Source organism: Anarhichas minor, unplaced genomic scaffold, assembly GCF_050575085.1.
Source record: "Anarhichas minor isolate MPS153535 unplaced genomic scaffold, ASM5057508v1 ptg000014l, whole genome shotgun sequence".
Taxonomy (NCBI): Eukaryota; Metazoa; Chordata; class Actinopteri; order Perciformes; family Anarhichadidae; genus Anarhichas; species Anarhichas minor.
Genome location: NW_027466460.1, coordinates 6,428,335 through 6,443,759, shown reverse-complemented (window position 1 = coordinate 6,443,759; position 15,425 = coordinate 6,428,335). Strand labels below are relative to the sequence as shown.

The following is a 15,425-nucleotide window of genomic DNA, read 5'->3' as shown; positions in this document are numbered from 1 at the left end:
AATTTCCCGGAAAGCAGAATGTCTCGTCTCTGGAGCTTTGGCCGCGCAAACACACCAGCAGCTTCTTCTCTGCTGCAGCTGCTGATTTAAAACTCCTTTCATCTCTTCCATTCTCACGCAGTTTATCAGGACTTGAACACGTAGCGAAACACAATAACCTGCTCGTGGTGGTAAAGTAGAGTAAAATTTCATCCGATCGATTAATTATTCCATTTAATCTAGCCAACGAAAAAAAAAAACATATATCAATATAATCGGAGTCCCTTTTTAAGGTTACAAAACCGAAATGTGTGCAGATTATTTTAAGCAACGTTTCATGCATTTAACCGATGACACTTTTTGTCCTCATTGATATTTTATTTAAACATGAAAGTTTAGACAGTGATGTTGTGATGCTCTATGAATAGTATGAGGGGAGACAATAACGCTCTTGTTCCCTCATTGACTTTGATTTGCTATAGGCATCTAGAACAATTGAATGACCAGATGATATGTGGACCAAAGTAGCCCACCAATAAGCCCACACACACAAACACGCACACATAAAACAACTTTGTTACAGTAACGAGTGCAAATGAAGAATTTGTTATTTCCACCATTGCTGTATGTAACAACACACTGGGCTGATGTTTTCCCATGCAGGGATTGTTTGTCCGCTCTGTGACTTTTCCTTTTGACCTCTTCTCTCCTCCAGGCTCCCTGGTGGTTTGTACAGACCTGTCTATATGCACAAAAGGCCTGGGATGGCTGTGTCAATGTGAGAATTCATAGCTCCGCCTGAAAAAGGAACTCAGTTTTTTTTTTTTTTTTTTTTTACTCAAGTGGTCAGAGCTGGCTTGTTGGTGCATGGTGGCTGTTAAGATGATCTGACAGATGCTGCTTTTTCTTATATTTGAAGGGTGGATGAGAGGTTGTCTCGGATAGTTTTCCATGAGGGCATTACAAGACTGATAGATGCATTGAAACAACAATCGTAAACACTTATGACCCGTTCATGAAAACATGCCAGATAAAGAAATAAAAAAATAAAGTGGCAGGACAACTGGAATCCGTGCCCATAATGAAAGTGTTGCTCTATTGTGGAGACTTTGAACGCACCAGTAAATATGTGACGTGTGGGTGGAGCTGTAGGTTCAGACCTGCTGTACCAGTTCCGACTCTGTGATCGGGGAGTTTTTAACAAAGGATGACACCGTGGAAAACCACCGCAAGGACAAAATGCGTAAAAATGCATTTGATGTTTTTGTTCTTATTGCCTCAATTGTTTTTTGAGTGAGAGTATTTTTTTTTTTTTTTCAAACAACAGCTTCATAATCATGCATGCATTTGCCTGCAGTCATATGGACTTTTGTTTGGTCTTTTTGTTTTTTTAAGATATCAGTCGCTTGAGTCGAAAGACGACCGCTTTCTCTGGAAATAGAGACTGACGACACATTGCTTTCTTGAGAAAACTTACTCTAAAGTTCTCTTTATGGCGTTTCAAAATGACTGACTTCAACTTGAGGAACGAAAGCAATGGGATCTATTTGGCTGAAGCTTTTAATGGATCTGTTCTGGACCAAGTATTTCCAAACGACAGCATCACGACATGCCCAAACTTCAATGTGGACTCGCAGGTTGTCGGGGTTGGGATCTTTCTCTTCGTTTTTATTTCGGTGGCAATTGTTGGGAACATTTTGGTTATCCTGTCCGTTGTATGCAATAAACATTTGCAGACGGTCACAAACTTCTTCATTGTCAACTTAGCCATGGCAGACCTGCTGTTGAGCATTATCGTGCTGCCTTTCTCTGCATCTCTAGAGGTTCTGGGATGCTGGGTGTTTGGCCGGGTTTTCTGTAACATCTGGGCAGCGGTGGATGTGCTCTGCTGCACCGCATCCATCCTCAGCCTCTGCGTCATCTCCATCGACCGGTACATAGGTGTTAAACACTGCCTGAAATACCCGACTATTATGACAGAGAAGAAGGCAATAGCTATTTTAGGGCTCGTTTGGGTGTCATCTACGGTCATCTCTGTTGGACCACTCCTGGGATGGAAGGAACCGCCGCCTGTGGACGACAGACTCTGCAGCATCACAGAGGAGCCCGGCTACGCGCTCTTCTCCTCTCTCTTCTCCTTCTACCTCCCGCTCATGGTCATTCTCATCATGTACTTTCGGGTTTATGTCGTGGCCCGCAGGACTACTAAGAGCCTAGAAGCGGGCGTCAAACGAGAGAGAAATAAGTCGATGGAAGTGGTCCTCCGGATACACTGTCGCAGCGTGCTGGAGGACGCGACCAGCTCAAAGAGCAACAAAAACCACCCGTTTCGAAGTTCGCTGTCGGTGCGGCTGATGAAGTTCTCCAGGGAGAAAAAGGCTGCTAAAACCCTCGCCATCGTTGTGGGGATGTTCATCTTGTGTTGGCTGCCCTTTTTCTTCTTTCTGCCTATGGGTATGTATGTCTTATGACTTATTAAATGTTCCCCAGCGCGTCTATTCCACTGTAGGTGTATCAGAATCAGAATCAGAATCAGCTTTATTGGCCATGTATGCGTACGCATCCCTGGAATTTGTCTCCGGTTTCCACTCCGCTCTCAATGTACAAACACACATTTACAATAAACAAGAAAATATGTGTATAAAGAATAAAAAAGGGGCAGCAAAAAAAAAAAGTAGAACGGATGTAGGTATAAACATTTAACCGCTATATACAATATAAGTATAAATATATATCCGAGAGAAAAAGTGTGTGTATATATATATATATGTATGCAGAAAGGGTTATAACTTGGTAGAGGCTATGATCTCTGTCAAGGACATCAAATTGATTCATTCTTAACATTTCTAGCACATTAAATTCATTCAATGAACTAAAATAACAATTCGACACGTGCTGATTATGAGGTAAATCGTTTGCAGTGATATGTTTTCATGTTAATTCATTTTAATGTGATCAGTTATGAATTCGCGTCACTTGTGATTAAACTGTATCAGCCTGTAGCTCCTCCTTAGAACGGCGTAGATCTTTATACAACGTAATATACTTGCTGACAGTATTAAACCAATAAACTACAGTTCATAAAAATGTTCAACATAAACTGCAGTAAGATTGAGGCATTAGAGAAAATAGAAAACGGCACATGTTGGATTTCATTCACTGTTTATTCTAAAAAAAAAACTATGCCAGGAAGTGATCAAAACTAAGATTTTTCTAAAATCAAATATTTTGGTGAGTGCAGGTCAAAACTGCAACTTGACTATTAATGTGGCTTGTTTTCATGCCTGTCATTCTTTTTTTGCAAGCATATTTTTTCAGATGGCTAATATAACATTCTTAAAAGAGCAGTCATAATAGACTAACATTCTACACTAATGAGAATTTTCCCAACATGTTGCAGCCATCACAGCCGCCTATTTAAAGTACCATTTCCAGTGGGCTGCCTGTTTTAGTGAGTCTCACATAGTAACACAATTAATATATGTATAAATATATTTGTTTGTGAAGGGTTTTGTGTTTCATTATCTTCATTGCAGGGGAAGGTTACAGTTTAATTTGAACATTAAAAAAATGTATTTACACTGAGGACTAACAATAGGTGTTAATAAGCAACGGACCACATTATAGATTGGATGAGACAAGCCCTTCAGAGGGGATGATGAATGAAAGTCATTATGGATTCTACATATATCAAACTGATGCAACATGCATATACAGCTGCACTTTAAGAAAGCAGCCTGACAACACACACTTATGGTGGCCTCATGAATTTTAATTTAGCATACTATATCACATAATTGATTGTGAAAGCCATTATGAACAAATGGCCAGTGTCTTATGACGTACGTACAGACCTCTCATTCTTGCTGCACCTCCAGATTTATTGAATACAATTACCGTCAAGCTTGCAGGGAGAGAGAGGGTGCAAGAAATTAAGTGGAAGCTGCTCATAACTTTAGTCATTCAATGGAAGTGAAAAGGGCAATATTTGTATCTAGAAGTCTAAGATGGATATATACCCCATCTCCTCTTGTGATTGAATATAAGCATGGACAATAATGAGATTCATTGTCAGTGGACTACAAATCAATACACCATCATAATCTCATATCATTTTTACAAACATATTACACAGCCTCTGCACCTGGTAAACATCACCCAGGATCTTAAGTCTGCAGAGTCCATTATTCTTAGTTTGGCACTATGCTAAAAAAAATGTATTTCAAAAGAGAAAACAAAAAGGGAGCTCTGCCAAAAGGAATAATTATCTTGGAGATTGAGTTGTTTAAAATTGTTGCTTAGATGGTAGAGGTCTCTAATTGGCATGATCTGTTCTGTTGAGGTTTGTTTCCTCCATGACCGATTGACGAGTGTGGAATAGTCACCACCCACAAGTCTTAGCTCTGCTTACCCACACTTGGTCAGTCAGTCAGAGAGATCGATGTTGGAACATTGTTGAGACATTATTAACCTTTTGCTGAGAGACAAACATACTTTTAGCACCTCTTGTGCCAATCAGGCCCGTTCTCTGTGACGATGGAGTAGTCTGACTCATCTGAAGCTCCAGAGAGCGCCCGAACACAATTAGCTTATATTAGTGCACCAGACTCATGAATACCAGAAACTGATGGAATAAAAAGAAGTGGCCTTTCAGAAATACTTCTCTCACAGGGAATATACATTTTAGTTTTTAGTATGAATTATTCAACTATATATAATTTGCTGCTTTTCCTTTATTTTTGGCTGACGTAAATTCAACCAGCATAAAGTCACACATTCATGCGTGTTTCAAGTTTCCAATCATTGCAGTTCATAGTTGACTTTCTTTGTTTTAAAGGTGTGCATTCTATACTGTTACTTCAGTTATGCTTCGATGGATTTACATTTTTACTTTGAGCTGTATGAGGACCCATACAATTTACTTAGGGTGAGCAAATTTCAAACCATGTTGATCAGGATGTGAGCTGGCAGTAATGGGAAGTTTGGAGAACCAAAATGAGCACAAGAGTAAAGGAACTTGGTTTGTGGTTTCTTACTTAATAATTAGTATACATAAGACAAATAGCGCTGATACAAGAATAAAGGACACTCCCTGACACAAAGGAGGGATCCCCAGCACACAGAAAAAAGGCTGAATAACTCAAACTAACTTTAAATACTTCCTGGTTAAAACTACTTTGCTAACAGTAAGGGTAAAATTAGGCAGACAATTAAAGCTAGTAGGAATTTTAGTAACATCAGTATTTTCATTCAGGCATTAAGATACAATAACTTTAAAACATACATGTCAAGCTACAGTGATTCTATCTAAGGCTGAAATAAAAATAAATGAATACAAAATGAATTCCTCCCCCATCCCAAGGTCCCGCTTGGTACAGTGCACAGTACCAACACCTGGTGGAGCAAGGGGCATTCATGTGTGCATGTTAATGAGAGCGCCATCCTCAACCAGGAAGTGGACCCAGGAGAGAACAATTATTAGAAATCAAAGCAAACAAGAAACAATAAAACAAATATTTGAATGAAAACATACTTGATGAAGCAAATGTATTAATCAACAAAAGTGGATCCTACATTTAGACGAGGAACACATGTAAAATAACCCAAAGCCATGTATTTAACTAAGCTGATAAATAAAGGAGCGTTTCACCTGACTGGTGAGGGAGTGGGTGTATTATACTTGTTCATGAAGAACACAAGGCTTTCTCTCTATAAAGGGTAAGTCTGGTGATATTCTATATTTTTCTATTTGTCAACAAATCCCATGAGAAGACCAAAACCAACAATGAATTGATATGACCAACAAGTATTGTATTCTGTGACCTGATCAACCTAATTTCTCTGTGCTAGAGACTTCCTTTGTTGTCCATAAATGATACAAAAGAAAACAACATCAATTAGCCACACTGTTTCTCTGAGTGACATGTTCCTTTATTATGAGGCACCTGGGCACTGTCATTCATTTATACACCTCCTGCTGCTTTAAACACTACCACAGCAAATTTGAAGCTGCAATTAGTCCTCAACATAATCACTGTCTACTCCTGAGGAAATGGTTTTGCCTTTAATAATAATAATAATATATTCATGATACGTTTTTAAAGATTTATGTCTTCGGTGGAACAAATGTGCTTGGGGCAGAGTGTTTTGAAAGACAAATTCATAGTTTCTTTTAGTTTTTTCATAGAATTTGTTGACAATAAGACAATTATAAAATACCATCAGTATAGGTAAGAATAGTAATCTTACAGTTCATGGCTAATCATTACAATATGTCATTTGGTCAACAAGACTCCCTATAAATGCATACCATTGTTTATGCAAGTGTTCACTGAACCAGAGCTTCATACTTGAAGCATCAAATGTCAAGGAGATTATTCTCTAAACTCTTTCCACCCACCCGGACCTCCTCCTTACACATACGTTGTTGCTCTTTAAACAATACTTACCTGACTTTCTCCTATAAATGTAAATATCCGTTGCATTAAGCTGTTTACTGACTTATACTGGGGTTTTGTTGGGGAGGACGGTCTGCATCTAGCAGAACTTTAAAAGATACTGTTATCTAATAGGCAATAAAACAAAAATCATGGTGTAGTGGTAGTGCGTCACGGTACTGAATCACTTGCTGTCTGCCTTTAAGGTGATGTCATTTCAGTAAGAATAACCAGTGGATAACATCACTCCCTTTAATCACTTATTCATCTTAGTCTTTAACAGTGTTGAGTCAATGACTTACAGACGAGACGAAAGCAAAGTAAGAGGCAGGTAGCCGGAGCTACACAGAATATTGTTCATGCTGCAGAAAAACATACAAGTCAGAGAGAGAACTGTTTTATTATACAGTTTTTGTCTCTGAATAAATGGCACATAAAGTGTTCAGCATGTTATTGGTAGCTGATGTCAAAACAGCATGAACCATTGTTTAAATTACATACAAGCCATTTTGTATATTTCTAAATTGTACGAACACATTTGAAATGAAAATGGACTTCTGGGCTCAGGCAATGCAGACTTGGCATTAGCACTGTGACATGTTGCCTCTGTAGTCCAGGGTCAACAACTATGTTAAATTCAACGGGGAGAAAAGAACAAATTGCAATAGGATAAGGCAGCTTTCCATGAAAAATAGCATGTCATTTCATGTCAAGTATGATAAAATGAGCAAAGCAGCTATAGGGCTTGGGTTGATTGTAAGCAGAAAGAAAACTCACCTTTTATTGCAAAACTTTTATCTAATTAATGGTAAATTACCATTCTGTAATGTTATTTGGAAGAACTTTAAAAAGCCTCAATCCATTTTTTTAAATGCCTTTAGGCGGTTAAAAAAGAAAAATCTTAGCTGTTACATTTTAATGCTCTGCCATCCCAAAAATAAGCTGATAACTGGAATATTTAATGTTATCCAAGGCAGGATTTCTCATAATGCAGACATAATGACAAAGACATGGTTTGAATGAACCTGTGCACAAGCTAAGGCGGTGACATAATTACATGTGGAATCAGGTAGAACTACACTACTTCTGTGCTGACTCATTCAAACGCCTGACAAGACTATATCCCCTCAGAGAAAGCATTCACCACAGGAACATTTAAATGCCCTTCATGCTGGTAGCAGTCTGGTTAATGAAGACAAATGTTTTAATCAATTAAAATCACTCAAGAAAGGATTCAAGTACTTTGCACAAATAACAAAACAACTCACATGTTCTACTCCTGCAAAAGCCTCATGAAAGGAGTTGTGGTTGAAACATGCTCAGTAAATATCTGTCCCCATGAATAAAAGTCCACAAAATGTCTCAGCCTCCCATCACTACTGGTACACAACTAATCACTTCAAAAAATATGCTGTTAATACCTTACAGTCAAAGGGTTGAAACACACATATATGTAGCACAAGCATAATACAATGGTATAGTGCATTGTTTGTTTCAGATTCAGGTTCTGTTTTCCTGTATAACTATTTAAAAACACAAACTATTTAAAAATGGACTAATTGATAAAACAAACCTTTTGTCAAATTGACATAAGATACAATTATTCAAATTACTAAAAAATATTTTATACTGATTAAAGTCCAGATTGACAAAATGAAATACAGCATCATTTTGCCAAAAATCTTTATCTGTTATTTATCATAGCATTTGGTATACATAAAAGAGAATACAACCTATCTTACTGTACCTACATTGAGCTTCAACAGGTCTTGGTTTTGACAAATATCTTATGAAAATGTTCTTGAATTTTTAACAGAACAATGTCAGCAGTTTACTGTTCTTGTATTGTGCATTTACTGTATGTTTCCTCACAAATATTTCGTATGGATCCATCTCCTTTTAGGTGCCTTCTTTCCAGCACTGAAGCCATCAGAAACGTTGTTTAAGGTGGTCTTCTGGCTGGGCTACTTTAACAGCTGCATCAACCCCATGATCTACCCCTGCTCCAGCAAAGAGTTCCAGCGGGCATTCACTCGGCTCCTCAGGTGCCAGTGTCATCAAAGACAGAGGGTCCTGCGTCGCTTCTATGACCACAGGTGGCGGACGGCTGTCAAGGGAATGACAAGGGATCAGAGGGGAGACTGTAAGCCCGGCTATGCTGTGCACGAATCCTGTGGCAACTCTTTGTTTCACAAGGGAAAAGGGCCCTCGCTAGGTTTCAAGAGATGGAGTCTGTTTCCACCTCTGCAAACATCTTCTTTTCAGCTCAAAGAGAAAGTGAACAATCTGTCAAATAAAATCAAGGGAGGGCCAGGAAAAGGAACCAAACCTGCATTGGGTCGGATGGATACAGTAGACACAGTCTCTATGGGGATTTACAACTCTTGTGAGCAGAGCAGTTATCAATTCATTGATCTGGAAGACTGCTATGGTCTTAAAGAGACTGACATTTAAGGGGCAACCAGAGAATCTTTTATTCATTTTCAGAGCGCCATATTTGACCGACATGGGACGTACTTTTTTGTTCACAAAACATCTGTGAGTCCAAGCTTGATTAAAGCTGCAGACTGAGAACAATGGCTTGATCCCAGCCCAAACAGGACTAAACGTTTTTCTCAATCCCTCGCTCACATCATATTTATATAGATGACAAATCTTGCCATTTAAGTGGACACAGTAGTAGCCACATTCTTTGACTTACTTTAATTGCTGTCACTTGGAAGCACTGTGCATCGACATTACACAGCCTAGTTGACACGCATACGCCCTTTCGGCAAGACATTTAACATTAGCTTCTATATTACCGCTTATTTCTTTAAATTTATATATTAAATTTATATTTCAGCTGATTTCAGAGAAAAAAAGAACATACAAATGTAAAGGATTGAAACAAATATCTTGAAAACTCTAACAGAGCAAAATAAGAGTTATAAGTAACATTGTTGTTACGAGAATGTTTGGGTTTAATCAAAAGTAATATGTCAAAATGAATCATGATATTTCATCAATTCTGGGGGTTTTGACAAGGCATTGTAAAGGTAAGAGTCCGCCTATGAATAAAGATGCTGCACAGTATTTATTCTAACTGTTGGATGTAGAAGTTAACTTGGCATTGGTATGTACACTTATTTGAATAAGATTCCATGTGTCCTCTTGGCCCGCTTAACTGTAATTTCTTTGCCAAGTGAGTGCTAATGTGAGACAAACATGCTTTTTTAGGGATACTATCTAATGTTTAATGTTATGTTTGTTAACGTAAGATATAAATGAGAAATAAAATAAAAAGTATTTGAGCCATTGATTTTTTTTTATACAATCTGCCTCATCCAGCAGATGTCACTACTGTTCTTTTTGTTTCACCTCTTGCATCCTTTCACCTTTAAGTCTTGTGCTTTTGGGAAGCAAAATAGTGTGTTTTGACAAATTAGCAATAAAATTGATGGAAATAAATCAATATCTGTATGTGTCAACCAAGGTGAACAGAGTAGTGGGAATCTCCTGACACACAAACAAACAAAAATTGACAACATTCACATAAGGCTTGAGCTGCAGGCAATGTAAAAGAGACAAAGACAGAGAGAGAGGTAGAGACACTATCAAGACTAATACATCTCAATTACTTTCTGTTATTATCCTCATTCCACCATGAGTTTATTCAAATGTTCTTTTTTTTACCCAGGCGAAAGTCAAACAGTTGAATTTATACTTTTTAAAATCTGTAATCATGACCATAAATGAGAGAGAAAAAAGAGCTCCATGAAGAGAAAGAAAGCGATGAAAGAAAATAGAAGAAAGTTCTCATCGGTTGACACCTCATAAAGAATACAAATTCAATATACACAAATAAAAAAGCATAGCTTGTTGTCATGCTTCACATTCTCTTTGTTGTGTTCTTTGATTAATGCCCTTCGAAATATTTTGCCGTTTATACTCAGTCACTCTTCTGTCCCTCAAAAAGAAAACAGACTCGAAACAACATAGCTCCATCAAAGCTACAGTATTCTTTTAACTGGAGTGATACAATGTACTGGCTCCCACTGCAATGTGTGCACAGTTACACAAAGCAAAATAGCCTGCCAAAGAGACCGCCACTGCCTCGACTCCTAATTGTGTATACTGACAGCACTGGCATTAGTTTGACAAAGAAAGACTTTGACTATGGTTTAGAGCAGATACACAGACTGCAGATAAACATCTAAGTTTATCATTTGCACAAAGCTGTCTGGTCTTTGACTTTATTTTGAGTATGACGATGCATTCTGGGCACTATCTCTGTGCCTTGCAGGATTAGATTATAAATTAAAAGAAGAGGCAATAGCAGAAGCTAATATATCCTTAGGACTAAACAAAGATCCACGGTGCTGACCCACAAAAACAAAAGAGAAATAACTATAGTTACACACTAAATGAGGTTTTGGGAAAATATACTGCAGGACTCATTCTAAAGAGTGAATGAGAGACAGAGAGAGAGAGAGAGAGAGAGAGGAAGGGAGAAGGATATTCTTGCTCTAACAAGACCAAAAAAACGTCCCACTTATTAGCGTCCACCATGAAAGTGCAGCACTTTCTCAGAGCAGATTATGTGTTGAACCTGAAAAGAAATATTGTTTTTTCAGTTTAAAATGTCTCCAAACACTGATTTGCCAGCACTGAACAACATCTCACCAACTTAGCATCCAGTATCTGTTATGCTGCAGTGTTCCTAATAATGGATGTGGTTTGGTGTAAAGTACGTTATTCCATTGTACTAATAATGGTGGTCTTCACCTCATGTGCAATATTGTGAAGCAAATTGCCAAGGTAAATGCATTCGCCCCACACCAAACTGTTATCACAATATCCTAAAAATCTTTAAATACACTACCATAAACGTCTTGTTCACGTTTACATTGCATAACATTTACATACGTAACATTTTGGATATTAATGAATTCATAGTTTGTGCAAAATAAACGATTCATTTCTTACTCAATGTTCGTAGATTGATTTAAGGCCTTTTGTGCTGTGCAGGAGGCATTGTGTGTCATTATACCACAACATAATCCAGATTCAAGATTAGAAGAGCAACATGTTGCAAGTAGAGACAAAGAAATGGGACACATTTGGTTCATGTTTCTAAAATAAGCATATCAATTTACTTAAGTGTAAACGCCTTAGAGATTAATCATTGCAGATGCAATTTGTAGTTATTTCATGACAAACTTTGAATTCCAACTTAATGCTAAATGTTGATTTAAGAATAAATAATGCATTTTTATACTGTCTTATAGTCTTGTATAGTGTACTCTCTTTTTTAAATGTGTTATGATAAAATAAAAGCAACTTGAGAGCACTCATACACAGGCATGCGCTCAATCGTCCACCACCTGCCATTCTGTCACAACATCTTGAGATCTACTACTTTCTGATATTGTTAGTGTCGCTAAACTGTGCTGCAACTCCTGAATTCCGTCTATCCTTTCTCAGACAGCAATCCTTTCAGAAGAACAATCAAGAGACAACCTCATTTAGAAAAATAGAAAACTACAAGTACAAGGCAAGACTATCTTTGTAATTTCACCTTACTCTCGCCTCAAAAAGCCCAATTGGATGGGTGCCACACATTGAAGTTAGCCAAATACCTATATTTAAATTTAAATAATGAATTGGTTTCTTAGAGTATGAGCTGTTTTCATAACGTAAAAGGCTATATCAACACTGACTCACAAAAGGCAGAAAACTGCTCATTTGTCAAGCATGCAACATTTCAGCAAATATACTTTTTCTTAAACGTCTAGAGATGCAATTAACAGGGATACAGTACTCTTTCTAATTGGTTTTGATTCACCCTTCCATAAAACAACTGACACATTTTGATAATAATTTGTAATTTGCCATCTTGGTAGATCAATTTGAGTACATGTACTGTATATTTGATTGGGAATAAAAAGTGGCTCGAATTTTCATTTTATCAAAGAATCCTAAGCTGTTTTGTCAGATTTTGCTCACTGGTCCTGCCCAAAGCCGTGGCTTGTTCAACAACTGCATTTACTGCTCCTCCTCCACAGTTATATTACACAGATTCCCAGAGTAAATATGAGAGGTACAGTCAAATCTCTGCTTTGCCTTTCATTGTATTTTGCACACTTACCTTCAAACTTGTGCACCTTTATTCTGTATCTGCAGGTTTTTACGAGGATGTTTTAATTGTCCTGCAGTTGTCGGAAGACCTGACATTCCTGTTTTGATCAGCTTGACCACTGTGGTCTTCGATCCCACTGAAAGAGTTCCAAATCACGATAAACACATTTTTTAGTAATGACAGAGAGACATTAAAAGAACAATCATAATACAAATGAATAATCATCTTTTTGAATTCGTATTGTATATGTATTACATATATTAATATCAACCTCTGGAATACAGCCAGGTTAGGTGACGATACTTAAAGTCCAAATGTCATTTGTCAAAAGATATGCCTGGCCGCTCTCATTTTAAGTATCAATAAGGTGTTTACCTGAGATGCAAAGCTCTGTTGTGTCATCATAGCTTCATCAACCCCTTTGATGTGGCCTCTTCAAGTCTTGCACATTTTCCAAACCTTTGCCCTTTTTCTTTTTAGTTCCAGAGAATTCAATATTCTATGATCCTCCTAATCACTAGTACGTAGATTGAATAAAAAAATGTATATTTTCAATTGTAGCAATTTCTACGCCCTATCTGCTCTGGCATCCTCTTGGATCCTTTTGAACTTTTATTATTATTGAAAAATCATTTGTCAAGGATAATATTTTCAAAATATGTCAAAAAATGCCACGTCACTGATATTTCTTATAGTAGAAATAACATTCCTCCTGATTTAAACAAATTTTCTATGATATTGACAAAAATCTTAGTTTTACCAAATTAAAAAGTGACATTGATTTACAAAAATGTTGCCGTGTCTGTTCACTTTGTATGCCTACACAAAATGTACAGATACTATCTTTATTTTAAGGTTAATCTGCACGTTCATTTGCCTCTTTCCTTGTGTGCGACAGGTCCATCCCAGGGGAGGATCCAGGCAGACATACCCTGCAGCCCATGAACATCAGGAATGCCCTACGGAAGGAACGGTTGAAGAACCCATACAGGAAGGGATTTAGAGATGAGTTGATATATCCTAGCCATAAAAATGTATCCCAGACAACCACCTCCGTGCTGTAATCAATAAACGGGTCCACAATGTTGACTGTAAAAAAGGGCATCCAGAAGATAAGGAAAACTCCCATGATGATACCCAAAGTTTTTGCTGCCTTCCTTTCCCTTTTCATTGTGTTTCGGTGTCTTTGTTTCTTGCTTGAGTCTTTGCCAACTCCAGCAGCCATCTGGCTTTCCATGGCGCTGATCTGCCTGGCTTGCCGTTTAGCAGCTTTGAAGATCTTCCAGTAGGCTATTAACATGATAGCCATCGGCAAGTAAAAGGCTACCAAAGAAGCCATGACAGCATAAATGCGATTGACCAAAAACACACATACATCTTTAGGAAGCAGGATGTCCACACCGGCAATATGGAGATCTAGCATTATGGGGCCAAAGGAGATGAGCGTAGGAACAGCCCAACATATAACAATAAGGAGAGCTACCCGATTGCGGGACATCTTTAAAGAGTAAACTAGCGAGTTGCAGACAGCATAGTAACGGTCAAAGGCAATGCAACTGAGATGGAATATAGAGGCAGTGCAGAGCATGACATCTAGGCTAGAGTGAAGCTGACAAAATAGGACACCAAAGTACCAGCATCCCTCCACGGTTCGAATCATACTATACGGCATCACTACCAGGCCAACAAGGCAGTCAGCCACTGCCAGGGACATGACAAAGGAGTTTGTGGGTGACTGCAACTGCTTGAAGTAGGCGATGGACAACACCACAAGGAGGTTTCCCACTACTGTGCAGACGATGCCAACAGAGAGGAAGGCATACAGGAAAATGCGAGAGACCTGGTTCCTCAATGTAATACAGGATGGAAATTCAATCTGAAGAGATGTGTTTGCATCTCCGAGGAATCCCAAACTGCTGTTGTCCATGGTCAGATCAAGCCTGTCAAAACACACACAGATACAGGTGTTAGTAATGAGCGTTTTGGTCACACTCCTCCGTAGCACATTAACTGTGAAAACATTGACAAACCACCCAGGATTCTGTTTGTTTTGTCCCGAATGCTGCTCCATGGTAACTTCTCATTAGTTAATCTCTAAACTGTAAATTTAAGTTCGACATAGGAATCATAAAAGACTGTAGGCCTGAAGAGCACCTGTTCTGGTGTAATTGGCTTATCTAAAATGCCATCTCTTTGCTGGGTGTTGAGATCAAAACTAGATGTTCTTTTCATCAACACATACCTATATATAATGAGGAAAATACTATATTATTATTTTTGCATGTGTCTTCTTAATTAACCAAGAAACACTCTGTGTCAGATAATACATTGCAGAGCTTGAGCAGGTAGAACATTTTCATACGAGTCATTAGGTTAGTTGAAGGGGAACTTGACACCACAGTCACATTTTCTTACAAAGGCATTTAGGAATGTTAACCCTGTCTGTTACATGCATCTCATACATTATTGGAAGTCTTTGAGAATATTGGTCATTTATTTTATTTCACAGGTGTGTTTGCTTCTGGGAGCAATTACGTGTTTTGCTCCTCTGGATTCATACATTGCACATTACAGTATATCACACAACAGAGTACATATGACTATAAAGAATAGGGAGCAATATAATAAGAATATATATTTTCATGAACACTACAGGGACAGTGCAGTGGTGATGGGAAAGTGATGCTGAGTGAATATAGATTTTTGCAGGGCTTGTAGACTTGTTTGAGGGGAATCTCTCTCTCTCTCTCTCTCTCTCTCTCTCTACACATTGCACTTTTAAAATTGACAGAACTTTAGACTTCTGTATTTTCAACTAACCTGGCTGTCTATCTGTGTATCTTATATAAAGGCTGTTGGCATACTAATCATTTGTTTAATAAAAGCAT

The 15,425-nt window shown here is 38.0% G+C and overlaps 2 protein-coding genes across 2 annotated transcripts; one reads left to right on the top strand and one right to left on the bottom strand.

Annotated features, from left to right (window-relative positions):
• The first annotated feature begins 247 nt into the window (after positions 1-247).
• On the top strand, positions 248-8,870 carry adra1d (adrenoceptor alpha 1D). The gene is made up of 2 exons (XM_076091885.1): positions 248-2,433; positions 8,320-8,870. Exons 1-2 carry the CDS (start codon positions 1,485-1,487, stop codon positions 8,868-8,870), a joined length of 1,500 nt encoding a protein of 499 aa, XP_075948000.1. The 5' UTR covers positions 248-1,484.
• Positions 8,871-13,393: 4,523 nt separating this feature from the next.
• LOC142950007 (5-hydroxytryptamine receptor 4) lies at positions 13,394-14,464 on the bottom strand. The gene has a single exon (XM_076091912.1). The coding sequence runs from the start codon at positions 14,462-14,464 to the stop codon at positions 13,394-13,396; it is 1,071 nt and encodes a 356-aa protein (XP_075948027.1).
• Positions 14,465-15,425: the final 961 nt, after the last annotated feature.